General features: G+C 61.7%; 1 protein-coding gene across 1 annotated transcript in view; it reads right to left on the bottom strand.

Moving 5' to 3' along the window:
* Gramd4 (GRAM domain containing 4) overlaps nucleotides 1-26,650 on the bottom strand; it is an 83,811-nt gene that overhangs the window by 13,050 nt on the left and 44,111 nt on the right. The window contains exons 4-7 of the mRNA XM_046429469.2: nucleotides 7,321-7,441; nucleotides 2,870-2,937; nucleotides 594-726; nucleotides 38-63 (exon numbers count right to left, since the gene is read on the bottom strand). Of these exons, the coding sequence (XP_046285425.1) occupies nucleotides 38-63; nucleotides 594-726; nucleotides 2,870-2,937; nucleotides 7,321-7,441 (348 nt within the window). The remainder of the gene's footprint in view (nucleotides 1-37; nucleotides 64-593; nucleotides 727-2,869; nucleotides 2,938-7,320; nucleotides 7,442-26,650) is intronic.

The raw sequence follows: 26,650 nt of genomic DNA, 5'->3' as shown, positions 1-26,650 counted from the left end.
GCCCAGAGCAGCGCCCACCCACGGCGCCCACACTTACTCAGCCGCCTCATGTTCTCCGTCAGCCTAGGAGAAGGGGAGAGAGACGGGCCAAGGTTAGTGCCTCGGCCAGCCCCACCCCGCCTGGCCACGCCCTGTTGGCACTCAGGGGTCAGGGGACGCGCGAGTGCCTGGCTGTGGGACACAGGGACTGTCACACGGCGGCAGCCTGGCACCCAGAGCTGCTCCCTAGGTAGGAAGGCAAGACCTCCAGCAGAGTGTCCCTGCATCTGGCTCATACCCCTGGAGAGCAGGGGACCTCTCACGGGTCCCAGGCCACCTGGCAAGGACAGCCAAGGTGCAGTGGCCAGGCTCACAGCCCAACAAGCCCACACTGTGTGAGGAGAGCCCTGGCAGGGGCATGGGACCCTGCCTACAGCGTCCCCACACGTGGTTGTCACAAACCCCAAGGGGACTGGCGTGGATGTGAGATAGCTCAACTCTTGGGCGGGCTCTGCAGGCCCCTGTCAGACACATCCCCCAGAACAAGGACCCAGAGGCCGCGGGGGCTCGCAGCAGCCATGTCGGGCAGTCCCGCAGGCTTGAACAGCGCCCACCTCCTGGCACTGAGGGGCTCCTCCGTCTCCACAGTGCTCTCCTCTGGCTGAAAGCGGAAGTCCTCCACATACTCCCCAAACCTCTCGTAGAACCACTTCTGCAGGCGGGAGGACAGTCCCTGGCCGCGTCGGTCTGAGGAAAGGGCAGAGGTGGTAAGAGGCACCACGGGTCTGGGCAGCCTGTTCTGGGGGTGTCTCCAGATCTCAGGCAGGGAGGGGGCTGCACAGCAGGGGCCAGATGAGTAGGGACCTCCCAGAACGGTAGGGACCTCCCCATGGAGCAGCGGGGGCTAGCAGAGGGGCCGCTGAAGGCTCCGCCATCTGAAGACACGGTGCTGCCCTGAAGTGTGGACCCGCACGGCTCCGGCTGCCAGCGCCACGGCACGGGGTCTGCCCCTCCCACAGGTGCCCAGCACACCTCCTCTCTGTCTCTGGTTTGTCTGGGAGGCGACCAAGTGGGCTCACTGCCTCAGACCCTGCCCCAGACCCGATGGACGCTCATGAATGCTGGCACGGGGGATGTGTCGGGGCCAGACAGCCAGGCAGCTGGCCGGGGCGAGTGCAAGGAGTTAGTGCAGATGGTTTCACTCTTGTCATCAAGAGCTAAGTCCTCAGAAAGCCACCCTGTGGCAGAACGGCAGGCATCCTGCATCCTGCTCAGCAGCAGAGTGGGGTGGACCATGGTCCCCTCAGAAAGTAGGCGTGGGGGTCGCCTGCAGGGAACAGCATGTCCTGCTGTCCTGCCATAAATAAGGAGTGGGAAAGGTGGGCAGGTGATCACTGGACACTTGTGCCATAAACTATGAATATAATATGTCAATTAAAAATTAAAGAAAACAAACCAGGTGTGCTGTAGGCTCAGGGCAGGTGGTCAGTGGTCAGAAACCCCAGGTGCCTCAGACTCAGTGGCTGGGGTTAGTGCCCCTGCGGATATCTGGGCAGGGGAGGAAGCCCAGTCCCCAGGAAGGACGAAGCAGTGGAGGCTCCTGGGGGCTTCCCTGTCCTGCGGGAGCAGGCAGGGCTCTTCGGGAGAGGGCAGGCAACCAGCCTGGGGTGGAGGTGGGTGGGGCTGTGGCCCGAGAGGTTCATGGCCAGGAGATTCCAGATTCGCGTAAGGTCTGCTGGTCAAGAAGCAGCCTTCCTTTGACTGATTCTCACACTTAAGTTCACAAAAGGCTTACAGAGGGGAAAAGCAGCTGGGGGCTGGGGGCAGGTGTATGGAGGCTGAGGCCCAGGCGAGGAGGCCTTCCTGGCCAGGCCCTCAGGACTGGCTCTGGGGAGGCTGAGCCCAGCAGCTTTCTGCCCCAGGCTTCCCACCTGCGCCAGCACCAGTGCTGCTCAGCTCTGGGGGCTCCCCTTCCCCAGCTGCGGTGCAGCAACCGAAGTGTCTGTCCCCCGCCCCTTGGAGGGTGACCACGGCCACCGTGGAGGACCAGTACCTCCTCTCTCCATGCCCACAAAGAGCCCACCCCCCTCGACATGAGCAGTCCAGACAGACCTCAGACAGACAGGAGGACAGGGGTCCCCAGCCCTGTGCAGGACCAGGGAGCTGGGCTTTCCCACCCGGTACCTCTCTGTCCTCTCTACCACCCAGCCCTGGGGGCCTGGGGTCTCTTATTCTGCCTCTGGCTTGATGACCAAGATGCACAGGTCAAGGACTTCAAGTCTTGACCGCTGGCCATGGAGCCAAGTGCCACAGGAGGCCACCACCCAAGGTACAGTAGCTAAGCCAAGACCAGGCTTCCCACCGTGGGTCCAGCCCTGGCAACCCTGAAAAGGGGTGGGCCGCTTCCCCCCGAGAAGCAAGCTAGCTAGCCCCATGCTGGGCTCACGGTGCAGGCAGGGAGGCCCTGTGCATGGGCAGCAGGTGGGACAGACGCCACTCCAGGGCACGGAGGCCAGGGCCCATGTAGCACAGAGCCCGGCTCCGAGGGACACTTAAGAAAGCTAGGGTGGGGCAGGAGAAAGAAAGGTGCTCAGGGCAGGAAGACAAGGGGAAGAGAAAGGGCGCTGACCCGACCAGGGGCTGGGGCACTCCCACCACCAGCCCCACGGCCTGCTTGTGCCCTTGTTTTGAGGACCAGCCTCAGGGAAAGGCCACCTTTAGCAGGGCCAGGCTCAGACAGCACACCACATTTCTATGCGAAAACGCGGCCTCGGTCTGGTCTCACGCCTGCAGTCTGCTGTGAAGACTGGCCAGGTCCCCAGGGAGAGGCACTGACCCAGAGCTGCTGGGAGGAGACCGCGGGATGCCCAGGGAACACTTGTGGGCTTACCTGCTCCGTGGTTGGCCTGGCTCTGCCCTCTGGGCGTCGGCTGAGCCTGCGCCGGCTGCTCCTCGGCTCTTAAAGAGAAGGAAGAAGAGGCCAAACAGCCGTCAGTGCGTTAGTGCAAACACGGTGCGGGGGAGGCGCCCACGCCCAGCATGTGGGCGGCATTGCTGGCTCCGTGGGAACCCCGAGTGCCCGTGGGCAGGTCCCACGGCACTAGGCAGCTGAGCTGCGTTCCTGAAGCGCAGGTGTTCTGCTTTGAAAAACCCAGTAAACGGGACCTTTGGGACCCTAGGTGCCAACTCTGCTCCCTGTTGGCGTTCCCACCCTGATGCTCAGTGTAGACAACTCTGCTCACAGAGGACACGGCCGGCACCACCTACTCACCCGCATGGCGGGGCCAGGCCCCAGCTTGACCACGTCAGCCACCTGCCCGTGCCTGGCTTCCTGTCCCCCAGCCCAGCCTCCTGACTACAGCTGGGCTCTGGTCACACACAGCCCCGCCTCCTGACCACAGCTGTACTCACAGCCCCTTGGGCTCTGTCCACTGTGGATCCCAACTTCCTCTGACCACAAGCTCCAAGGGAGCTGGGTCCTGGGCCGGTCCGTTGGGTGCTGTCTGTCCTGGCTCTCTGGCCTGCCGGGCCCTCTCTGAGCGGCCCTCCGCCCACCTCACCCTGCACTGGTCATGGCTGCAGGTGCACTGAAGCTGCTCCTGTGGCTCGGAGCTCCCAGGCCTTGCAGGAACCTGGGCAGGGGTGGGGGTGCGCAGGGTGTTGTCCCCTCTGGTCACCACTGGTAGAGGGAGGGGTGCTTTCTGCTCTATTCCCATCCCACAGCGACACTCCAACAGCACCATGAACCAGTGTCCCCAGGCTTGTGACGGCCACGGTGACTGTGATTGCCACGGGGATGAGGCAGGTCAGGTAGTGCTGGTGCTGGGTGAGGGCCTCAGGAGCAGCTGGGCAGGCACCAGAGTGGAGGGGGGTCCCCAGGTAGGAGCCACGGTCATGGAGGAGGGGCCAGGCCCACACTTCCCAGAGAGCAGAGGGACTGTCCCTGTCCAGAGGGGCTTCCAAAGGGGCATTCACCGGGAACAGAAGCTCAGCCCAGGGCACACGGTAACTCCAGAACCCCAGCTGGGTGTCCCTCTGGTCCTGGGCAGAGGGACCAGGACACGCCCTGAAGGAGCGAGGGATTCTGGAAGAGCAATTCTCCAGGCAGGTACCTGATCCAAGGCCAGGGGAACAGGGCCTCGCCTCAGCACTGGTGGCCCTGGGGGACTGGTGGCGTCTCTGAGAGGCCAGTGAGGCCTCCCCAGGGGCTGTGGCCAGTACTGTTTCACCTCTAATAACAATGCAGGCCACTGGCCGGGTGACCGTTCCCAACTCAATGACCTGCTAGAGAAAAAGAGGAATTTAGTCACAGACTGCCCTCGGGCCTGAGGCTGGGGTCCAGCAGCAGGGACTCTACCTGCTCCACAGGATGCCAGCCACAGGACCCACCAAGTGCCTGCCAGCAGCGCACACCACACGAGAGGTCAGGAGCAGACTGACCACACGCTGCCGGGCAGCGCCTCTTTTACAGCAGAAGGGAAGCCGGGGGCGGGGTGTGTCAGGGTATCCCAGCAGGCAGGGCCTCGCAGACTCTGAGACGTGGAGGGCACAGGCACTCTCAAAGCCAGCACCCACGGGCCCTGTTAGTGGGAAAGGACTGCTGGCTTGCTAACTGCGATGCTTCACCAGTGGCCTGCACTGACGCTGGATGCGAAACACAAGTCTGGGTGGAACACAACGGACTTCTAAGGCCTGGCTTCCTGAGCCTCCGCGACCTAAGCGAGTTCAAGGTGTGGGAGCCGGGCCTGGAGCTGCCCCACTCCTGCTGACCCAGCCCAGGTGGGCACCAGCTGGGTCACCAGGCCTCACTCCCTCCCTGTACACGCCTGCCCTCCTGCCTTCCGCCTGCCACAGTGAGCCGTCTGGCCCCCACCTTCCCGATTCTGGGCTGTCCAGGGGCAGGGGCCAAGGAGCGAGGGTCCTTCCTGGGGAGATCAGGGCAGGGCCCGGGTGGGCCAGACCACAGGCTAGCCAGAAGCTTCCAGGAGGCTCTGGACCCTGGACAGTCATTGCCTACTAACAAGTCGGCACAGAGGAAGGTGATTTCCTTAGCGACTAAACAGAGGTTTGTGTGAACGTCACTGCCGAGTTTCCACGGCGGCTTGCCTGAGCTGCCCTCCCCCGGATGGCCCAGTGCCACCCACTCCCCCAGAACCTGCTCTTCCCTCCACCCCCTACTTCAGGTTTCCAGAAGGATCTAAACTCTCACCCTCATGTAAAGCAGGGGAGGGGCCCCATAGTGCTTCCGGGACCCTCAATTTTACTTCCTGGGTCATGACCTGAGTGTTCCTGTTTGCCCACCCCAGCTGGCCCTTCGTGCCTCAGAAGCGACCCAGGCCGGGCACAAGCACCACCCAGGGGTGCTGGCAGGTGGGCAAGTGGAGGTGCTGGCGCTGCTATGGGAGCAGGGACACAGGTCAGCTGAGAGCCACCAGGGGGCGCTCGGCCCCCAGGCGAAGCTGGACGGGACGCTCGGCAGCAGGGGACGATGGCACCCTGGCTGGTGGGTGAGAACACAGTCCCATGCCCAGCAAGCGCCTGAGTCTCCGTCCGCCCCTGGGTCTCGCAGCCTGGGTCAGGCCCCTGCCACTCCCCTGCACAGGGCTCAATCCCAAGGACGCTCACTGGACACGGCTGGTGTCTGGTTTGGGGAGGGCGCTGACCTCGCAGCCACGGCAGGCAAGGTTGGGTCACTCCTCCCCAGACAGGCCCCAGTGACCTGTAGGAGGCCCCGGGGAGCCTGGGCTACGGGGGAGTGTGGCCTGATGGGCAGCACCCGGAAAGCACAAAGGTGTCTCCAGGAGTGTGGGGTGGGGAGGCAGCAGAACCAGGGACACTCCTCCCAATGCAGCTCCGCAGAGCTGACACCGCCTGGAGCCCAGAGGGGGAGCGGCATCTGGCACCGCAGATGACCCTTGGTGCTGCCACCCAGGGACAAAATTCTTCCCACAGGAAGCCAGGGTCTGGACAGTGTCCCCAAGGGAGAGGTGTGCCACCACCGCTGGGAGCAGGTCCCTCAGGTGGGGCAGGCTGTGGCAAGGGTGGGGTGGGCAGTGCTGAGGGTGCGGGTGCAGGAGGCGGGACCAGGGCGCCTGGCCTGGGTTCTCCAGCCTCATCCTTCCGGCATTTTGTTTTTTAAATATTTTTAGTTGGTGGATGCAAACCTTTATTTATTTATTTGTACGTGGTGCTGAGGAGCGAGCCCAGTGCCTCCCGGTGCCAGGCCAGCGCTCACCGCTGAGCGCAGCCCAGCCCTGCGGCACCCTGTAGGGAGGACGGGCTGGGGCTGTCGGGACAGGCGCAGGCTGGTTTTGTGACTTGCAGAGCTGCTCTGGGATGACCCGCTTCCTGCTGGCGCCCCGAGGCAGAGGCCATGCTCACGTAGGTGGGCAGAGGTGTGGTGAGCAAGGAGGCCATGAGCCCAGGGGCAGTGCAGTAGTGCCCGGGCCCATGTCCAAGGGCAAAGGTCACTGTGAGTAGCCCACCGGAGCCAGGGCACGGGGTGGGGTGGGGCCCAGCTAGGACACGGTGGACACGGCAGGCAGCTCTGAGGCTGCTGCACCCGGGGGGGCTGGGGAAGCCGAGGTGTCCAGGACCCATCTTGGGGCCACAGAGGCTGGAGAGCGTCGGAGTGGGCAGCAGGGCCTGGAAGGGGCAGCAAGCAGAGGAAACAGGTCCCGGGGGGTCCTGAGAGGCCTGGCCAGCCTCCTGGGGCCAGCCCCACAGGATGGCACGCCTGCTGGCCCAGGCTGGGACGGGGGTGCCGGCGTCCCTGCAGGCCCCACGCCAATGTCTCTTAGTCCTGCCGTGCGCGTCCCTGCCCGTCCCTGCCCGTCAGAGCCTCCTGGTGAAGGTTCTGTGTCCAGGCCTGGGTGGTGACAGACCTCCACTCACAGGGAGAGGGCCACCTCAAGGGTCTGAGCAGGGCTCAGCTCCCGGACCCTGCCCACTGAGGAGAGGCTGCCCACGAGAGTCTGGGTTGGTCTTTCCCACAAGCCCATGTGCTGGACGCTTGGTCCTGGGTAGGGGTGGGGGACAGGTGGGGCCTGGGGGTGCCTCAGGTCTCAGGGGCTGCTCTCAGAAGGGAGTAAGGTCGCTCTCGTGAGAGAGTTGCTACAAAAGAAGCCGGCCTTTCTGACTTCCTGTCTTGTGATGGGACCTCTTTCTGCCTGTACTCCCACCACACAGCGTCACCAAGAGTCCCTCACTGGAGCGAAGCCGATGCCAGCACCATACCCTTCACCTTCCAGAAGGGTGAGCCCGGGGAAGCCTCTTGTCTTTCTGAGTCCTCACCTCGGGTACTTCGCTACAGCAGCGGAAGCAGGCGGAGGCGGGCCTTACCTGGCCTTCAGCGCCTCCTGCAGTCTCTGCTCCACCTCAAGGCGCCGCTGCCGCTCCCGCTCCACCTCCTGCCGCAGCACTTCTGAGTTGGTCTCTTCGCGCAGCTTCCGCAGCTCCTCCTCTGGGGGGAGAGCAGCCAGTGACTGGCATTCACGCCCATGGCGTGTGTCCAGACCCCGTCTGCCCTCACCTGACGGGCCGCGGCCTCCCTCTGGGGTGCTCAAGGGGAAGGAGCCGTTCCCTGGACGCCCCCACTCAGTCCCAGGACTTCTCCACGGTGCCCGGCAGCACGCCCATCAGAACCACAGGTGCAGCCCCCGGGGCACTGCCACCCAGGGCACAGGGCAGGACCAGGGCCTTGGCCGCCCACCCACAGGCCGACACCTCCGTGCAGAGGGCCTGTGCAGCAGAGCAGCTCTGGGCCGCCTTGTGAGGAGAACCCTGACCCACGCGAGGCCACCAGGCGGGTGCTGGGAGGCCTTCCCAAGGGCCGGGACCTGGGCCAGCCCTCAGTGAGGCGGGAAGGGGAGAGAAGCGGGTGACAGACACGGGCACCAGAGAGGAGGCAGCGTCCTGCTGTCCCCAGCACAGAGGGAGGACACTTCACCATGACCCGCTGCGGCTCACGAAGACACAGAGGAGAAGCCCGTAGAACCCAGCACTAAGACAGGCCAGGAGATGGGCAGGGGTGTGGGGTGGGCAGGGGTGTGGGGTGGGCAGGGGTGTGGGGTGGGCAGGAGTGTAAGGTGGGCAGGGGTGTGGGGTAGGCAGGGGTGTGGGGTGGGCAGGGGTGTGGGGTGGGCAGGGGTGTGGGGTGGGCAGGGGTGTAAGGTGGGCAGGGGTGTGGGGTAGACAGGGGTGTGGGGTGGGCAGGGGTGTGGGGTGGGCAGGGGTGTGGGGTGGGCTGGGGTGTGGGGATGGGCAGGGGTGTGGGGTGGGCAGGGGTGTGGGGTAGACAGGGGTGTGGGATGGGCTGGGGTGTGGGGATGGGCAGGGGTGTGGGGTGGGCAGGGGTGTGGACAGGGGTGTGGGGTGGGCAGGGGTGTGGGGATGGGCAGGGGTGTGGGGTAGACAGGGGTGTGAGGTGGGCAGGGGTGTGGGGTAGACAGGGGTGTGGGATGGGCTGGGGTGTGGGGTGGGCAGGGGTGTGGGGTAGACAGGGGTGTGGGGATGGGCAGGGGTGTGGGGTGGGCAGGGGTGTGGACAGGGGTGTGGGGTGGGCAGGGGTGTGGACAGGGGTGTGGGGTAGACAGGGGTGTGGGGTGGGCAGGGGTGTGAGATGGGCAGGGGTGTGGGGTGGGCAGGGGTGTGGACAGGGGTGTGGGGTGGGCAGGGGTGTGGACAGGGGTGTGGGGTGGGCAGGGGTGTGGGCAGGGGTGTGAGGTGGGCAGGGGTGTGGGGTGGGCAGGGGTGTGGGGTGGGCAGGGGTGTGGGGTGGGCAGGGGTGTGGGGTAGACAGGGGTGTGGGGTGGGCAGGGGTGTGGGTGGGCAGGGTGTGGACAGGGGTGTGGGGTGGGCAGGGGTGTGGGGTGGGCAGGGGTGTGGGGTAGACAGGGGTGTGGGGTGGGCAGGGGTGTGGGGTAGACAGGGGTGTGGGATGGGCTGGGGTGTGGGGTGGGCAGGGGTGTGGGGTAGACAGGGGTGTGGGGATGGGCAGGGTGTGGGTGGGCAGGGTGTGGACAGGGTGTGGGTGGGCAGGGGTGTGGACAGGGGTGTGGGGTAGACAGGGGTGTGGGGTGGGCAGGGGTGTGAGATGGCAGGGTGTGGGTGGGCAGGGTGTGGACAGGGTGTGGGTGGGCAGGGTGTGGACAGGGGTGTGGGGTGGGCAGGGGTGTGGACAGGGGTGTGGGGTGGGCTGGGGTGGGCAGGGGTGTGAGGTGGGCAGGGGTGTGGGGTGGGCAGGGGTGTGGGGATGGGCAGGGGTGTGGGGTGGGCAGGGGTGTGGGGTAGACAGGGGTGTGGGGTGGGCAGGGGTGTGGGGTGGGCAGGGGTGTGGACAGGGGTGTGGGGATGGACAGGGGTGTGGGGTGGGCAGGGGTGTGGGGTGGGCAGGGTGTGGGTACAGGGGTGTGGGGGGCTGGGGTGTGGGGATGGGCAGGGGTGTGGAGGTGGGCAGGGGTGTGGGTGGCAGGGTGTGGGATGGGCAGGGGTGTGGGGTGGGCAGGGGTGGGGTGGCAGGGTGTGGGTGACAGGGTGTGGGTGGCAGGGGTGTGGGGATGGGCTTGGTTTGGGATGTGCAGGGGTGGAGATGGGTAGGGGCGTGGGTGACGGACAGAAGGAGGAGGGAGAACAGGTGGATGGATGATGGGGGATGGAGAGCCCCTCCCTCCAATACTGGCCACTGGGGGACGCCACAGACTGCTGAGGCTCAGCCAGGATCACAGCCTTGAGTGACAAGAACTTGTCCCCTACCTTGGGGAACCCCCAAATCCTGGCAGGAAGCAGAAGGAGCAGAAGCCTCCTCTACGAGAAGAGAGGCTGGGGCAGCAGAGGGCCTGAGCAGGACTGCCCGGGAGGGAAGGAGATGGGCAGGTTTCAGTCACAGGGCACCGGGCAGCTCTTAGTCCACCTGAGGGCCCTGGAGTCCGCCCACAGGCAGGGGGAGGGGCGGTCAGCAGCCTGGGCTCCCCGGTCCCACTTAGGCCCTTATAGGGAGAGGACAGGGCAGGAACTGCAGGCCAGGGTGGTGGACTGAGGGTCTCAGCCTAGGCATTCAGCGTGGGTGGCAGAAAAATGCTCGCAGATGGTACCCAGGACCCAGAGCTGGCAGCTGAGGAGCAGGGCGTGGGGTCTGGGGTCTGGCCACAGGTCCATGTGTCTGCTCAGGCTCCTCCCTCCACCTCAGGTCCCCCCCCTTCCTGCTGCCCACCTGCGCCAGGCAGGGACGGGAGACAGGCGTCTCCTCCTCCTCTGCGCCCCCCGCCTCCCCCTCCTGGCACCAAGGCTGCGTGCCCCCCTGCTGCCCTCCTGGCACTGGTGCAGGCGACACTCGAAACATAAGATGGAAGAGCTCAGGGAAGCAGAGATCCGCTGCCTGCAGACACGGGGTCCCTGTTACTTCTCCAAGGCACCTCTGCCCCCACCACAGGGCCAACGGGACGCTCCCTGCCCCCTGGGAGGTGCAGCCTGTGCTTTGGGGACAGGTCCTTTTCCCACACAGCTGTTCAGGTTTCACAGGGCTATTCGAGGAGCCTGCTCTCTCTGAACCCTCTAGCCTGCTGGTCCACATCGGGGTGCCCATGAGCCCCTGAGGTCCAGGAGCCCAGCTGCTGTCCCCTGCCCGGTGCAGGCTGTGTGGCGCACCGAGCACTGCCTGGCACGTGGCCACTGGGCTGGACGATGAGAGCAAGAGGAGCCACCAGCACGGCCAGCTGAGGACAGTGGGGCGGGGAGGAGCCAGGCGGGTGGGGCCCGTGCACAGCCCAAAGCCGAGGGCGTCTCTGAGGAGCGCCTCTGCCCAGCCCCACCGTGCTCTGGTGGGCACGGCGCTGTGCCAGGAGCCTGCGACACTCCTGCGTAGCCACCTAGTGAGCAGTGCCTGGGAACACCTGAGCTGCGCTCCAGGGGCCCCGGGGCAGCCCCAAAGACCAGGGGCGACTTTCTCAGCCAGCAGGGCCCTGGCCAGGGTGGCCGTCCATCCCAGCCCCAAGGCCCCTGCAGCCTCATGGAGCACAGACACCGACACCTCGGTGACCACATTCATCTTGCTGAGCTCACCCAGAGGCCTCGGCCCTGGGCCCTGCCCACGGCCACATTCCCCATACCGTGTGGCCCTGAGGATGGCACAAAGAAGCGCGTCAGCGCCCACTGCTGGCAGCAGAGCTGCGGAAGGACAGCCCTCAGCAGCAGCCACGGCGCTCGGCACACGGGCAGCCTGGCGACCTCCAGCACGGCTCCCTGGATGCCTGGTCCTGAGGCCTTTCCTGAATGACCCCACCCCCCTGAGTCTGGGGAACAGCTGGGGCTGCGCACCAGCCCCCCAGGGCTGTGGGGTACTGGGAGCAGAGACATAAAGAAGGGGGCGTCGGGACGGATGGCTTCAGAATGCCTCGGGCCTCCTTCCTTCTTACAGGACTGAAATAACTTGGTGACTGTCTCAGCTGCGCGGGAAACACAGGTGGCAGGCCCACACCACACTTATGGAGGTGACAGCACCAGAGCCAACAGCGGCCACTAGCAGCAGGCCCCCTGGGCAGAGGCTCCGACCTGGCGAGCTCGAGGACTCAGTGGGAAGAGGCCCAGGTGCAGAGAACACCCAGCCACTGGGGCTGGGGTACAAGGGAGTGGCATCCAGGCCAAAGGGACAGCCCCCTCAAGTCCCGCAGACCCAAGGAACACCATCACCCCTCACAAGGACAACGGCCAACCCAGGAGGAAGACAGTCCTTGAGGTTCCGACAGCACCTGGATTGCAGGGACCCCCCCACCATGCAGTGACGCCTCAGGCTCAGAGCCTGGAGCCACAGCAGAGGAGGGTCACAGGGGGAGAGGCCTCCAGGCAGGGCAGGGCAGGCAGCAGGTGAAGCCAGGACCCCGCCCACAGAAACACAGCGGCAGGCAGGCACCGAGACCCTGACGACACCAAGTGAGGTGGGGTGCCTGGGACAGCCCGAGAGCAGAACACCAGAGGGGGCATCTTCCTGGGGTGACCCGGCCGTCCCGTCTCCAGGGCGTCCTCCTGTGGAGGCCAGGACCAACCTGGTGTCCCAACAGAATCAGCAGGGGCAGGCGTGGGTCCAGGGGACTGGTTAGCCTCTGTTTTGATGGCACAGACCACCCCAGTCCCACCCAGGGACCCCCAGGGCTGAAAGACAAAGCCCTTCCAGAAGGGCAACCCACAGGGGACGGCAGTGGCCTGTGCTGCACAGGATACTCCTCAGACCAAAGCTCCGACCCATCACCTACTCTGTGAGTAGGAACAGAGGGCCCTACGGGGAGGCAGCCGCCCCCTGCTGGTGGTCAAGGTGAGACCCTCGCTAGCCTGGAACCCCTGGGTAGGACATGGAGGGGTTCATGGGAACCGAGCCACTCCCGCTCCTGACCACCTCACCAGAGCTAGAGACACAGCCTCAAGTGGAGACCCTGAAGCTCAGGCCAAGGTCAGCACAACGGCCCAGGCTGCCCTCCGGGAACAGCCGTCCAGGCCAAGCTTGGTCGCAGTGGACCAGGGGAGAGGCCAGAGCTCAGCAAACCTTCTGAAAACATTTAGGCTGGCTGAGTGCTGGCGTCCACTCCCGGGGTGGACATCTGGAGCCAGCAGAGCCCACCGGGCAGCTAGGCAAGCTTGGAGCAGACCCGCCCCAGGTGGCCCGGGGAGCTGGCCAATTCACAGGCAGCTCTGCCTGGCTCTCCTTGGCTGTGGCTCCCTAGGGACTGAGGACCGAGGCCCCCGACCCGCTGCCCTGGCCCCACGGGGCAGGCACACACTGCAGGTGAGGTGAGCCAGGCTGCTCAGGTGTTCACACGGGCCCCTAAGTGTCCGTGAGCCAGCACACGGGCAGGAAGCTGCTGCCACATCCCTGGACACACAGCTGGCACCAGGGTGGGCCTACAAAAGGGAGGCTGCAGCTCCTCCTCGGGGTGCGAGGGGGGATCCCCGAGGCAACCCAGGTCCACAGAGAAGGGGACAGCAAGCATGGGCTCCCGGTGGCATGCTGCGTTTCCCAGTCTGTGTCCACTTGAGCTGAGCCCAAGCCTGGCAGGTTCCTAGGGAGGACTTCTACCCTATCCCTGCTGGCTCTGGCCCTAGGACCCAGCCTGGTTCAAGAAGATGACAGAATGAGGGGAATGGCCAGAGGGCAGGGACAGCTCCACAAGTGCTCACACACACGCCAGAGACAGGGGCACAGGCTGACCCCAGGGACGCTGGGCTGGGCTGGTGCAGAGGACGTCGGTCGGGGTGGGGTCACAGGGGGAACTCGACAAGCTCTAGGCCTGACCATCTGCAGGGCCTCTGCCCTGGCACCTGGCCTGGCTTTAAACCAGAGTTCCTGGGGACACTGGCCCAGAGGGTTCAAGGGCACTCGAGAGTCCTGTGCATGATGTCCCCTGGCACTGTGTGACACCCACTGATGTGTATCTTCACTGGGAAACACTGTGCCCAGCTCTGTGCAGGGACACAGTCAGGGAAGGAGGGGACAACACAGTGCCAGGGCAGATGTCCAAGGGGGAGCTGGAGAACACCATCGGGGGGTGAGTGGCCCCTCTCAGTTAGATCTTACCAGGCCCGCCTGACCCGCCTGGTGGGCGGAGCCATGTCCCTGACAGGAAGGGACCCTGTCACCTTGAGGGCCCTTCCTCTGGGCAAGGCACACAGCAGATGACAGTGAAGAGGGCCTGGGCCTCCTTGCTGCCCACTGAGACAGGCATCCCCCAGGGCCCTCTAAGGCCACCTCCCAGGACCCTGTTCTCAGCCATCAGGCCCCTCCTGCAGTCCGGCATAAAGCAGGGGCTCAACTGAGGCTCACTCGAGCAGCAGGTGGACCAACCAACTGTCCCATCAGCCGCTGCAGAGATCCCTGGGTGGGCGCTTCTCCCAGAGGTGAGCAGGCACCTTGGACGTGGGCACTCAAGGCAGCTGCCTTCCACCGTCAGAGCCTGGCGCGGAGCTGCTCTGTCCCACAGCGCCTCCGCCCCCTCCACCCGGGCCAGAGGACAACACCTCATGGGGCGGGCCTGCTCTGGACAGGGCGGCTGGGCAGGGGAGGGCAGACGCTTCCCATCCCCACATCCCAACCCCAAAGCCCCCCCACCAAGGTCAAGGCCGCCAGACACCGTCTCTCCAGCATGTGCACAGGAGGAGATGATGGCTCCTCCCAGCGCGGGGGAACAGGAAACCACATGTTCCTTACGGGGCCGCCCCTGAGCGCCCCTTCCTGCTGTCACTAAATCATGAAAGGTCATCTCATGACTCACCACGTAATGGAACGTTAGCCAAGGACTGAGCCAGGGTGGCCACACCAGCCCCAGAGACAGAGGTGGACGGGTGTGGGCACGGTGGTGCCCTCCTGAGACGGACGGGATGCCCATGAGTGTGAAAGGGCGCACTGTACCCCAGGGAACTCAGAGAGGAGCCCAGGGTCCTTTCGCCTGCATCTCCCAGCAAATGGGCCTCAGCCCTCGCTGTCACTGAGTGCAGGAAGCTAGCGCCCACTGTCGAAGCTGCCCTCCTCCCACCTCGCCCGAGCCCTGCCCGGGCCAGCGGGCTGGCCAGCCTTGCAGACACGTCTCCTCCCACTGGGCCCGCAGAGCGGAGGCTTCCCACCTTTTCCTGGTGACACAAGAGACAGATAAATGAAGCCAGCCAGCTTTCTGACCACTCGTCTCTCGTGTATGTGGGCTAGCACTCACTCGCTCGCTTGCACGCAGGGGCGGGCGCGCGCTCTCTCTCTCTCTCTCTCCCACTGAGCAAATGGCCCCCTGCAGAGGCCCAGTATCTCCCTCCCAGACTCAAACAATGAGTCGACCCCAGGCCTGGCACTGAGGCCCGCCTGCTGCCACCAGTGACATATTTAGGTCAGATACAGTGCACAGCCCCACCATCCTGCCATAGGACAAAGGCGACACAAATGCTCATTCTTGGTTTTTCTTTTTCCTCTTGAGTAGGAAATAAGATTTCTTGCTAAGTGGAAAGGACTGGGCTGGTCCTGCTACAGGCCCGGGGCTCACCAGCCTCCCGGGACCAGCCCCCCAGGGTTCTATGCGCGGGACACCCCCCAACCATGAGCTGACGGTGGTGCTAATAGTGCCCTGCCCCCGTCTCCGGGAGCCTGGACCCAGGTCCTGCAGATCTGGGGCTGCTGCCGAGGCCCTGGGCTCTGCGGACATCCACAGCTTGGGGCTTCCACATGCCCTCAGCTGCTCATGGACACCAAGGACGCCAGCCAGCCCACCCCACAATGGGCAGCCCCCCACAGACTCAGGCTCCTGCTCCCTCAGTCAGGAGCGAGGTCCCCCAGAGCAGGGTGCAGGGGAGCGAGCCCTCCCTAACCTCCTGGGGCTGCTGTAAAAAATCACCACAAAGAGGCAAAATTGATATTGTCAAATGGCCAAAACTACCCAAATGTGATTCCAATTAAAATCCCTATGTCATTCCTTATAGAAACAGAAAAGGCCATCATGAAATTCATTTGGAAAAATAAGAGACCCAAAATAGCCAAAGCAATCCTTAGCAGAAGAGTGAAGCAAGAGGCATCACAACACCAGACCTTCAACGACACTACAGAGCAGTAGCGACAGAACCTGGCATGGTATTGGCACCAAAATAGGTATGTAGACCAATGGTACAGAACAGAGACTAACCCGCATACATACAGTCGTCTCATACCAGACAAAGATGCCAAAAACATGCACTGGAGAAAAGACAGCGTCTTCAACAAATGGTGCTTGGAAAACTGGAAAACGATATGCAGCAAAATGAAACCAAACCCTCTCTCTCCCCATGCCCAAAACTCAACTAAAAGTGGATCAAGGACTGAGGAATTAAACTAGAGACCTCTCACCTAAAGGAAGAAAAAGTAGGCCTAATTCTCCATCAGGTCAGATTAGGCCCCGACTTCCTTAACAAGACTCCTAAACCGCAAGAAATAAAACCAAGAATCAACAAATGGGATGGATTCAAACGTCAGACAGAGCACGAGTCTCCAGGACACACAAAGAACTCAAAAAACCAAACCACCCAATCAATAAATGGGCTAAGGAGCTGAACAGACACCTCTCAGAAAAAGATATACAACAGACCAACAAATATATGAAAAAAAATGTTCAAAATCTCTAGTAATTAGAGAAATGCAAATCTAACTGGTGTGAGTAGTTTAAAAAACTACTCACACCAGTTAGAATGGCAGTTATCAAGAATACAGACAACAATAAGTGTTGGCGAGGATGTGGGGAAAAGGCGCACTCATACATTGCTGGTGGGACTGCAAATTGGTGCAGCCAATATGGAAAGCAGTATGGAGAGCCCTTAAAACTTGGAATGGATCCACCATTTGACGCAGCTATCCCACTCCATTATCTACACCCAAAGGACTTAAAAACAGCATATTATAGTGACAGAGCCACATCAATGTTTATAGTGGCTCCATTCACAATAGCTAAACTGTGGAAGCAACCTAGATGCCCTTCAATAGATGAATGGGTAAAGAAACTGTGGTATATATACACAGTGGAATATTACTCAGCAATAAAAGATGATAAAATTATGGCATTGGCAGGTAAATGGATGGAGTTGGAAAATATCATGCTTAGCGAAGTAAGCCAATCCTAAAAAAACCAAATGCTGAATGTTCTCTCTGATAAGTGCATGCTGATCCATAATGGGGGGTGGGCATGGGGAAAATGGAGAACTATGACTGGGCAAAGGGGAGGGAAAGGAGGGGGCATGCGGACAGGAAAGATGGTGGAATGAGATGGACATCATTACCCTAGGTACATGTGTGACTGCACATATGGTGTGATGCTACATGGTGTACAACCAGAGAAATGAAGTTGTGCAGCAACTGCGTACAATGAATCAAAATGCATTCTGCTGCCATATATACCTCATTAGAATGAACGAACAAATAAATAAATACATACATAAAATCGCCACGGACTTCGTGGCTTAGACAACACCGCTCTTCCCTTACAGCTCCAGAGACCAGAGGCCCAAAAGGGGTCTGGCTGGGCTCGAGGCGAGTGTGGGGTTGCTCCGCTGCACGACCCCTTTCCTGGTGTTGCCCACTTTAGAGGCACCTACAGCTCAGGACCCTAGCAGCAATGACATCACTGACTTCTGACCCCATGGCTACCTCTCCTCCTCAAACCCTCCCGCCTCCGTTTGAGGACCCCTGGGACGACTGACCCAGGTCGTCTCTGGTGGACAATCCTGGGTCATCTCCCATCTCAGACCAGCATCGTCATCACATCAGCACGCCCCTCTGCTGGGGAGGTCCCATTCATGTTTCGGGCAGCAGCATGCAGACACTCACAGGTCGCTCTCTGCTCCACTCTCTCGAGACACAATGCAGGGTGGAAAGTCCCTGGTAGCCGGGGATGGGGCAGCCCTCTCGGCTCCCCCGGTCCACAGTGGACCTTCTGTCCTGCAGCCCCTGGCATTCTGGGGGTTACAAAGCAAGAAGCCTCCTTTACCAGGCTGACTGTCCCTCCTGGGGTGCACAGACCCCAGCTGTCCCTTTCTCCCCACTGCCAGCTGTGCCCCAGACGCACCTGAAGCAGGACTCACCAGGACCGCACCCGTGGCCCTGGAGAGAAACGCTCATGGTAACCTCTCTGGATCAGCGGGGGCAGAATGTCACCAAGGGGACGCTTGCAGGTGGGCCGTGTGTGACCTTGCAGTGTACTCAAAGACCATGGAGCAGAGACATACGGGAGCTCAGAGTCCAGGCTCCAGCTGCCTGACCCTACTCCCCACACAGGCCACGCTACGCCAGGAAGCTGCAGAGGTGGGCACTGCCCACGCTGGCCAGCAGCTAAGCCACAGGTAGGGACCACGGCCAAGGCCGCCACCCAGCACTTTGGGCTGCGGATGCTGTTATATCACAGGCCGTAGATCACGCGGGGCAGCTCCCAGCCCAGGGGCCTGCTCCTCTCCCAGGGCCTGGTGCTGGCCTTGGGCTCCGCGCACTCAGGTGACCTGGTTACAGACAGCTAAGGACAGTCAGGGAGCCTGCAGGAGGCCAGGGCAGCCAGAACCCCCAACGCCCAAGGATGTGCCCCAAAAAGAAGAGATTAGGCACAGCTCAAGTTGGGCTGCACCGACACCCACCCAGCAAACCAATCCACTCTCCAGGAAGGCAAGATCACCCAGGTGCATGGCCCCAGAGGGAAACCGGGACGGTCCCCAAGGGTACAAGGAGCACAGTCAGGGGACACAGAGTGACTGGTGAGAGGAGGAGGGAAGGAGGCCAAGGGCGGTCTGGGCCCCGAGGCACTCTTGTGTCCACAGGCCTTGCAGCAGTCGACAAGCCAATCAAGTTCTGGTGGCACCTCTGAGGGACACTGAGAAGGGGGACGTCCCAGCCCTGCACACAGGCTCCTGCCTCCAAAGGGTGGAGCAAATGAGGCTCAGAGACCCTGAAGTCGAGAGAGATGCCCAGCAACACTCTGCACACCAAGCTCACTCGCTGGAGGCTACAGGAAGCCCCGGGCAGCTGGCGGCCAGGCTGCCACCCGGCCCACGCTTCAGGCCTCACCCCAGGGTCTGGAGGGAGAAGGGCAGGTGACCCGCTGACTGGCACTCTGGAGCACCCTCCCCACCATATTCTGATCTTAGGGGAGGCAGAGGAGACGCCTTGGCCCATGCCCACCACGGGCCCGGGCAGCGCAATGGCGGCTCTACCCACCACCCTGGGCTCAGCGACACCCAGCCCACAGGGAAGCTGGTGGGAGGAAGGAAAGCAGCTTCGAGGCTATTTTTAAACCTGCAAAAGTAGAACTCTGAAGCAGGAGTCCTCCCGGCACACCACTCCACGGCCAGCCTCAGCCAGAAATAAAAATCAAGTGATAACCCTTAAATAAACTCCTTCCCACCCAGCCCGGAGCGCAAACCCCCAGAAACAGGAGGCTGCTCCCGGCCAGATGGCGCTGCGCACCCCACAGCCGGCTGGGCCCTGCGCCTCCCGGACTCACTGACTCTCCGGCCCCATACTCCTCCCAGCACCATCATGGACCTTTCTAGAAGACAAAGCCAGGCCCCCCCCCACAGGTACAAGGGGACTCCTGAGCTGAGCGCACACCTCCACCTTCAGCCCTGGGAAGAGGCAGCTCCCCTCCGCCGGTGGCCCGGTGATCCACTCTGCCTGAAGGAAAAGGTTCACCCTGGAACTACCTCCCTGCTCTGCCCACGTTCCCTCACATGGCCCCTTGTCCCCGGTCAACTCAGCAGAAGCACGAATAAGCCGTGGATGCTGCACAGACGCCACCAGGCAGCGCCTGGTCCTGGCGTGCACTCCCTGCCCTCCGGGCTGCCGCTCGCATGCCCCCAGTGAGCGCTGCACCGTAGGAAACCATCGTGGGGTTGCGGGGACCGTAGTGCACCGAGACCTTGCCATGTAAAGAACAAGAAATGGGATCCGGGCCGGTGCTTTCACCCACAAGGACGGATTACCAGGAATCGATAATGGCCTTTCAGCGCGAGATGGCGCAGGGCATCTAACACCGGGGCCGGATGCCGGGCTGGGCCCAGCACTGAGCAGGTGCTCCTCCCGCCCGGCTCCCCTCTGGCCAGGCACTCGGTCCCTAGCTGAGCCCTTTGGGCTGGTCCTGTCCCAAAGCAACAGGCTCTTTGCTGAACAGCCACCCACTGCTCAGTGTGGGCGGGGACAGGCAGGGACACCCTGGCTCCATTAGTGAGGTCAGGCACCAGGCTCCGAGTGGATGGGCCAGCAGGGAGCAAAGGGACACAGAGGACACATGTGCCTGGGACAGCATGGGAGCAGAGGGAGGAGTCGGGCCCTGGGAGGCCCCAGTGGGGCCATGAAGGTGTGCAGGGGGGGGTATGCCCCGTGGAGGGAACAGTCCTTCCACCCTCTGCCCACCCTCCTCTCATTGATTCATCCATCCAACCATTCGCACTCCCAACCCACCCCTGGCTCACATGCTCACTGATCCGTCCAGCCAGCCATCGATCCAGTGACCCCCTGCCCATCCTCCACCCCTGCACATGCACACACACACACCCAGATGTGCACCAAGCAGCAGGCGGCCAGGCTCTGTGCCCAAGCTGGCAGAACTCACAGGTAGGGTATCCACACTGCCCGTGAGTCCAGTCCATGGAGGAGACGAGTGGGGATGAACAAGGGTGCCCCCCCAGCTGGAACACTGGACATGCCGGGCCACCCTGGCACTCCCCATGGACACCCTCTCTGTCAGCGTGGCCTCCTCTGTGCAGACGACAGTTTCAACAAGGGACCCCAGGGAGACAGCAGAGGACAGAAGGCCACGGACCCAGGCAACTTCCTGGCCCCTGCCCACACCTCTGCGGTGCCATCTGGAAGCAAGCACCCGTCCCCAGCCCCTCACAGCTGGGAGCTCATGATGAGCTCCGTGGGACCTGACGATCACTCAGAGAAGTCCCAGAGATGGGCGGGGGCTCACCATTCAACTCTCCCCATGGAATTCAATTCTGTCATCAAAAGCACCTGTCCACTGCTGACCCCACCAGCATAAGCCAGCAGGAGAGCGCGGACAGGGCAGCTCCTGGCTCGGCCCCTCGGCGCAGCAGGGGAGCACAGCAGGGAGGCCGGAGCAGGAGGACCAGGCCGCAGGCTGTGGGGCAGGACCGTGGAAGCTCTGGCATGGGGTCACTGGCTCTGAGCACCTCCTGACCAGGGCCACCAGGAATCTCAGGGCTGATCATCCACAAAGAAGAACCGGAGCAGAGCTCACGGTCAGGAGAAGGAGCTGGGAGGGTGGAGGTTCTTCTCACGGGGTGCTGGGGGAGGAACCAGGGCTCACAAATGACAGGCAAGGGCCTCGCACTGAGCCGCGCCCCAGCCCCCGAAATAGGGAGCCCTGGCCCCAGTGGAGCAAGCTTTTAATTTTCTTGGGGCCAATTCCATCTTCCTCCTACACAATTCTGCAGGATCTGATGTCCAGTCCCGTTCTCAGTTGTCAGTCATCTGTGCATCCAGCCTGGTCCCACCTGGCCCTCTGCGTGTCTCCCTGGGGACAGAGCCAGACTTGCCAAGCCTCTGTCCCCGGAGGTTCACCTCTTCAGCTCAACACCACTGAATCGGCAGGAGGAAGAGATGACAGAGACCAAACCTCTGCAAGACATCTGCAGGCTGGGGGGATGGGTGGGTCCAGGTGCAGCTGGACAAGCCCAGCTCCATCAGGCCTCAGGGCTGCTGGCTCCCAAGACCCTTCTGTCTTCAGAACGGCAATGGTGAGGTCTTCCTCACCTCCAACCACCCAGGCTGGCCATGCCGAAACTCGCCCACCCCGCAGGGGCCCTCTCTGACTCTGTGCATCCAAAGGACGGCCCTTCATGTCTGTGGCCACCCACCTGCTCCCAGGTTCCTGGAGGAGTCCTCCTCAGGCTGCAGGGTGGGGGCGGCCACTCTGACCCTCAGAGCAGGGGGAAGCCTCCTCAGAGCAGCATGGGGGCTCAGGAGCAAAAGCACCTCTTTCCAAGTCAGGATCCACCCACTGTGTGGGTGCCAAGGGCCCAGAGACGGGCTCCCTAGAGGAGCCTCTGCCAGGCCACCCAGGGAGGTCCCTGCAGGCCCTCACGTCAATAGGAGGAAAAAACCTGGATCCCCGGGGTCCTCAGCAGAACAGTCCAGCAAGGGGAGCTCCATGCCATGCCACACCACACTGCTCCTGAGTAGGGCTGCGTGTGCACCTGTGAGACGGACAGCCTCCCTCTCCAGAGCCCGTGCCAGCAGGAGGTCAACAGACGCACACTCATGTACAGGCTCAAAAAGCAACCAGCAGCTGGGGTGAGCTTCGGGATGACTGGAAATGAATGATGCTTTTGGTTTATTTATGGACTTCCTTAACACACCCAGGCCTGGGCTAAACGCAGCTCGCCCTCGCCTCTTCAGCCTGGGCCCGGTCTACCAGGAACACTTGTCCTCTTCAATATTTAACCACCCAAGAAGGCCACGTGCAATCGGCCCTTTCCTCTCCTCCGTGAAGGGAGAGAAAGTGCCGCAGATAATTGAATGACCACGTGGAGCTTACGGACAGGGGCACTGCAGTCCTCTCAGGTGACTGTGTTCAACTGTCTGCTGACAAGTGGCAGAGACAAGAACCAGAAGCCAGAGTCCCAATGCCGCACTGAGGGGCAGGGACAGCCAAGCAGCCAGGACATCTTGGTGGACCCCAAGGTCACACACGGCCTGCTCCTGGGGATGGAGCTGGAAGCCAGACCCTGCAGGCTCCACTGTGATGACCTTCCTGCAGCCGACCTGTGCCCCCCACCCCCCGCACTGCTCCCAACCCAGGCACCATGCTCAGGGCAGGGAGATGAGTGCCACCTGTGTCATCAGGGTGCAGAACCTGGTAAGAACCACCTGCGAGCACTGCAGCAGCCCAAGGCCGCAGACCGCGGGACAGGCCACGGTTGGGGAACAGGCGGGCTGACCACACCAGGAACCGCCTCTAGGTGTAGGTGTGGGTGTGCCGATGTTTGCCTAAGGGATAAGATCAGATATCACCTGGCTTCCATTTACAAAGTCATTGGAAGAAATCGCTAAACAAATAACCTAATCAGTAAACAGGCAAAGAACCGGCAGGTACTTCTCAAGAAACAACAATACCTGGAAAGCACCCTCTCCAGCAATCAGGGAAACGCACCCAGAACTGGCTAGACTCTCGGCTCACTCCAGTCACCACAGCGATTCTCAAGAACATACATGATAAATGCCGGCGAGGACGTGGGGGAAAGGGGTGCTCGTCTCCTGTCCGTGGGACTGCCTTTAGTGCCACGCTGGAAAGCAGGGGGGAGACTCCCCCAAACTAGGAATGGATCCACCCATGACCCAGCCAGCCCACTCCTTGGGATTCATCCAAAAGAGCTAAAGTCAGCCTACCATAGTGACAGGGCCACCCCAGTGTCACAGCAGCAAGTTTACACAGCCAGGTCGTGGGGCCACCTGTCAACAGGCGAAGGGATGGAGAAAGTGTGGTATAAAGACAAATGGAGCTTTACTCGGCCACAAGAAGAGGGAGATCACGGCACTCGCTGGAGATGGCAGGTGCGGTGAGCCAGACCCAGGAAGTCAAGGGTCAGGTGTCCCCTCATACGGGGACTGGAGCAAACAGGGGAGGGAGGGAGGAGTGGGGAAGACCGGGCGGAAGGGAGACCAGGGGGCAGAGGGGCAGCGGTGGAGCAGCAGGGGAGGGGAGGGGAGTGGACCTCCAGGATCACGGTGCACGACACATGCGACCCCACAGGGAGCCCCACCTTCAGGAACTAGTGGAAGGACCCATCAAAGCGGATACAAGGAGGGGGAGAGGGGGCCGGGAGAGGGGGAAAGGGGGGGGGAGGCCGGCGGAGGAAAGGGAAGTCCACGCATGTGCAGCCTCGTGGGGACCCAGCTCTGCGTTCTATATGATGCTAAAAGAACAGGAGAAAGGAAAGAGATTCAGCGGAAGGTGCGGGGCCTGGGGGCTTGAGGGGCAAGACGGGGTCCTGAGTTCAAGATCAGCCTCTGCACTTCAACAGGCCCTCAGTGACTTAGCAAAACTCTGCCCTAAAATTAAAGGTAACAAGGGCTGGGAGTGCAGCTCGGGTAGAGTGCCCCTGGGTCAGTGGCATAAATAGAGAGACCACTGGCTATCCACAGGGGAGGGGCGGTGTAGGTGAGGGAGCAGGCAGAGGAACTCTAGCTCTCTGAACACACCCCGACTTGGGATCCATGTAAACAATTTGAAATTAATTCAGTCCTTTTTGAGATGGGCTCTCACTATGCTGCCCAGCTGGCCTTGAACTCCTGGGCTCCAGTGGTCCTCCTGCCTCAGCCTCCCGAGTAGCTGGGACCACAGGTGACACCACAGCAGACTGTTTCAGCAGCTGTAAGAGCTTCATTTTTGAAAAAGCTCTTGACACACATGAGATGGAAGGAGACGGCCTCAGGGGCCACACGTGGCTCGGGGACACTCTGGATGAGATGGCCCAGCCTGCGTCTGTCTCCCCACAAGGCAACAGCACACAAGCACAAACTGAGGACATTCTACAAGTAAGTAACCAGCACTCCTTGAAAACACCAAGTCAGGGAACAGACACAGGCTGACCACTGTCCAGGAGAAGGAGTCCAAAGAGGCAGCAGAAACGCACAGAGCCCACACGGAGCTCGTCCCTGGAGGGCAGTGAGTCTCCCTCCAGCAGCCTGATCCTCACTGCTCACTGACCTTGATGACTGCGGTTAGGTGGAGACTGACCATCACGTCTGCAACTGACCATCAAGCAGGTCACAGAAAGAAAATACACAGGAGAACTGCTAGATGGTGGGTGGGGAAAGGATGTATGGCAAGTGGTGGAGGAACCAACAGATGATGGATGGGTGGGCAAGTGGGTGGAGGGATGCCGGGAGGGAGGGATGCATGGGTGAATGGATGGATGGGGGATGGGCAGGTGGATGGATGGGGATGGATGGGTGGGTGGGTGGGTGGGTGGGTGGATGTGTAGTGAAGGAATAGATGGAAGACGGAGGGATGACGGTTCTCGAGTGGATGGTGGATGGATGGACACAGGCACACACACAGACCGAGGGATAGATGGGTGTGGGGTGGGTGGGCAGGTAAATGAGATAGATAGATGTGTAAAACGTGAATCTTGGATGAACAACTGGATGAAAAGCACAAGGGAATCATTTGTATTCTTTCTGTAACTTTCCTGTAAACCTGAAATCATGTCAGAATTAAAAGAAAACGAAGGCAACCTCTAAAACTCTAAAGTGTAACAATCTAAGGGAGCCAGGCTGCGCTGACTTGGTCCCTCGGCCAGGGTGAGTGACTTCAAACGGAGTGGTTTGCACCCCTCCAGGGGAGCAGCCCCTGGGAGCACAAGGACTAGGACTGGATACCAGCTGGTGGGCAGTCCTACGCCGGCGGGCAGCGCTGGCTTGGATTCTGAAGGGTGTGGATGTTGTCGAGCGACAAAACCAGCCAGCATGCGGTGTCGCCTTCTGAGAACCAGGATTTCTAGCAGAAAGACCCGATGAGAATCTGATGAGGCAAACGGGTCAGTTCCAGGACTGGCGGGCACTTCTCCTGCCACACCAGGAAGACCCACCAGCACTGACCAGGCTCCCACAGGCAGGCAGAGCTGCCTGGGCCCAACAGAGCCGCGACCTGAGGATGAGCCCTCCACCTGCTGGTCTCAGGGGAAGATGCAGCTCATTCTTTCAAATCTGGAAAATGAAGGGGGCGATTCATTTTACAAATGAAGGTTATAAAGCTCAGAATCGGTCGGCTCATGAGTGGAGCGGGAAGGGGCCCGTGCAGCCGGCGCAGGGGCCAGAAAATTACCAAGACCCCGGACATCTGCAGAACTCAAGGAGCAGCTCGTTCTGTCACAGCCTGGACTCAGGGCCTCTGTCTGGAGCACTCTGGGCCACCTACTGGTGACAGGTGGTGGAGGACGCCAGGAGGGCGGGAATCAGCTCCCCGGGAGGTGATGGTGGACGTGGACAAGAGAGCACGGGAAGTGATCTGTTCAGTTCTGGTGCACAATCAAAACCTCTCGTAATGGAGCCAGCCCACAGCTCAGGTGGAACTCTGACTGCCACTGTGAGAGCCACCTAGGAGTCCAACAATTGGCCTCTTAGGCAGCACTGAGGCCAGAACCTGAGTGCCGGAGGCAGCAACGACGTCTGGTAGTAGGCAGCCTTGTTTGCACTTTTCCTCACAGCCCCAATCTGTGTCACAGATCTGGACAGCCCCAAAGAAGCACGCCCATGGGTCTGGCTGTTCCATTCTCCAACTTCATCATGACCTGCCTTGAAGTGAATGTGAGTGCACAGTGTCCTGTGGACCCTCCCAGGACCGCTTCTCCTGGACACCTCTCTGCCCCACCAGGCCCCTGTGGATGCTCCACAGCCCGTCGCCTTTGCTGGGGGCCATGCACTCTGCACGTTCACCCAGCCCCATGAAACTGCCAACATTGGACAGCTCTGGCCCACAAAAAGGCAATGTCATAAGGCTCAGCCGGGAAGAGGCAGCCTCCTGCAGCTGCTGACCTGACCCCAGCTGAGGTCTCCAGCCAGCACAGGATGAGCTCCACATGCCCGTGCAAACCCAGCAGAGCTGGCCAAGGCCACAGGTGGCAGGTCCCCAGGACTGCAACCAGGAGGGCTTACTACCCACAGCTCTCTCCACCCAGGTGGGCTCAAAGGCAACCTCAGACTCAGGAAAACCAAGTCACTCCATAGCGCAGCCACAGAGCCACCAGAACCACTCACACTCTGTCCCTGGGGGCCAGGGCAGACACGCGCTATCACTGTGCACGCGCACACACGAGCACACATAGGCCCAGCCACCACACACGCTGACCACTGCTGGATATTCACGCACAGATACTACTGCCATGGTCAACCACCTGCACACCTACACTACCGCTGCCACGCACGTACGTACACACACACACACCTCCCTACTGCTCTCCAGCCAGGTGAACCCACAGAGCCGTGTGCGACACTGGTCCCTGACCACCAGGTGAGTGTGCAGATTCCCCTGAGCCAGGCCCCAGCCTGCAGGAGAGGCAGGTGGAAGCCACAGGACAGGGCACCCTGGTCATCTAGCCTCACAGCGGGAGCGTGACGCCCAGCACCACATGGCCCACTGGAGGGGAGCCAAGGCAATATCACAAGTGAAAGAACCTG

This window comes from Marmota monax, unplaced genomic scaffold (assembly GCF_021218885.2).
Source record: "Marmota monax isolate L192 unplaced genomic scaffold, Marmota_monax_Labrador192_F-V1.1 WCK01_AAM20220418_F8-fsc00051, whole genome shotgun sequence".
Lineage (NCBI taxonomy): Eukaryota > Metazoa > Chordata > Mammalia > Rodentia > Sciuridae > Marmota > Marmota monax.
This window is presented reverse-complemented; position numbering and strand designations above follow the sequence as displayed.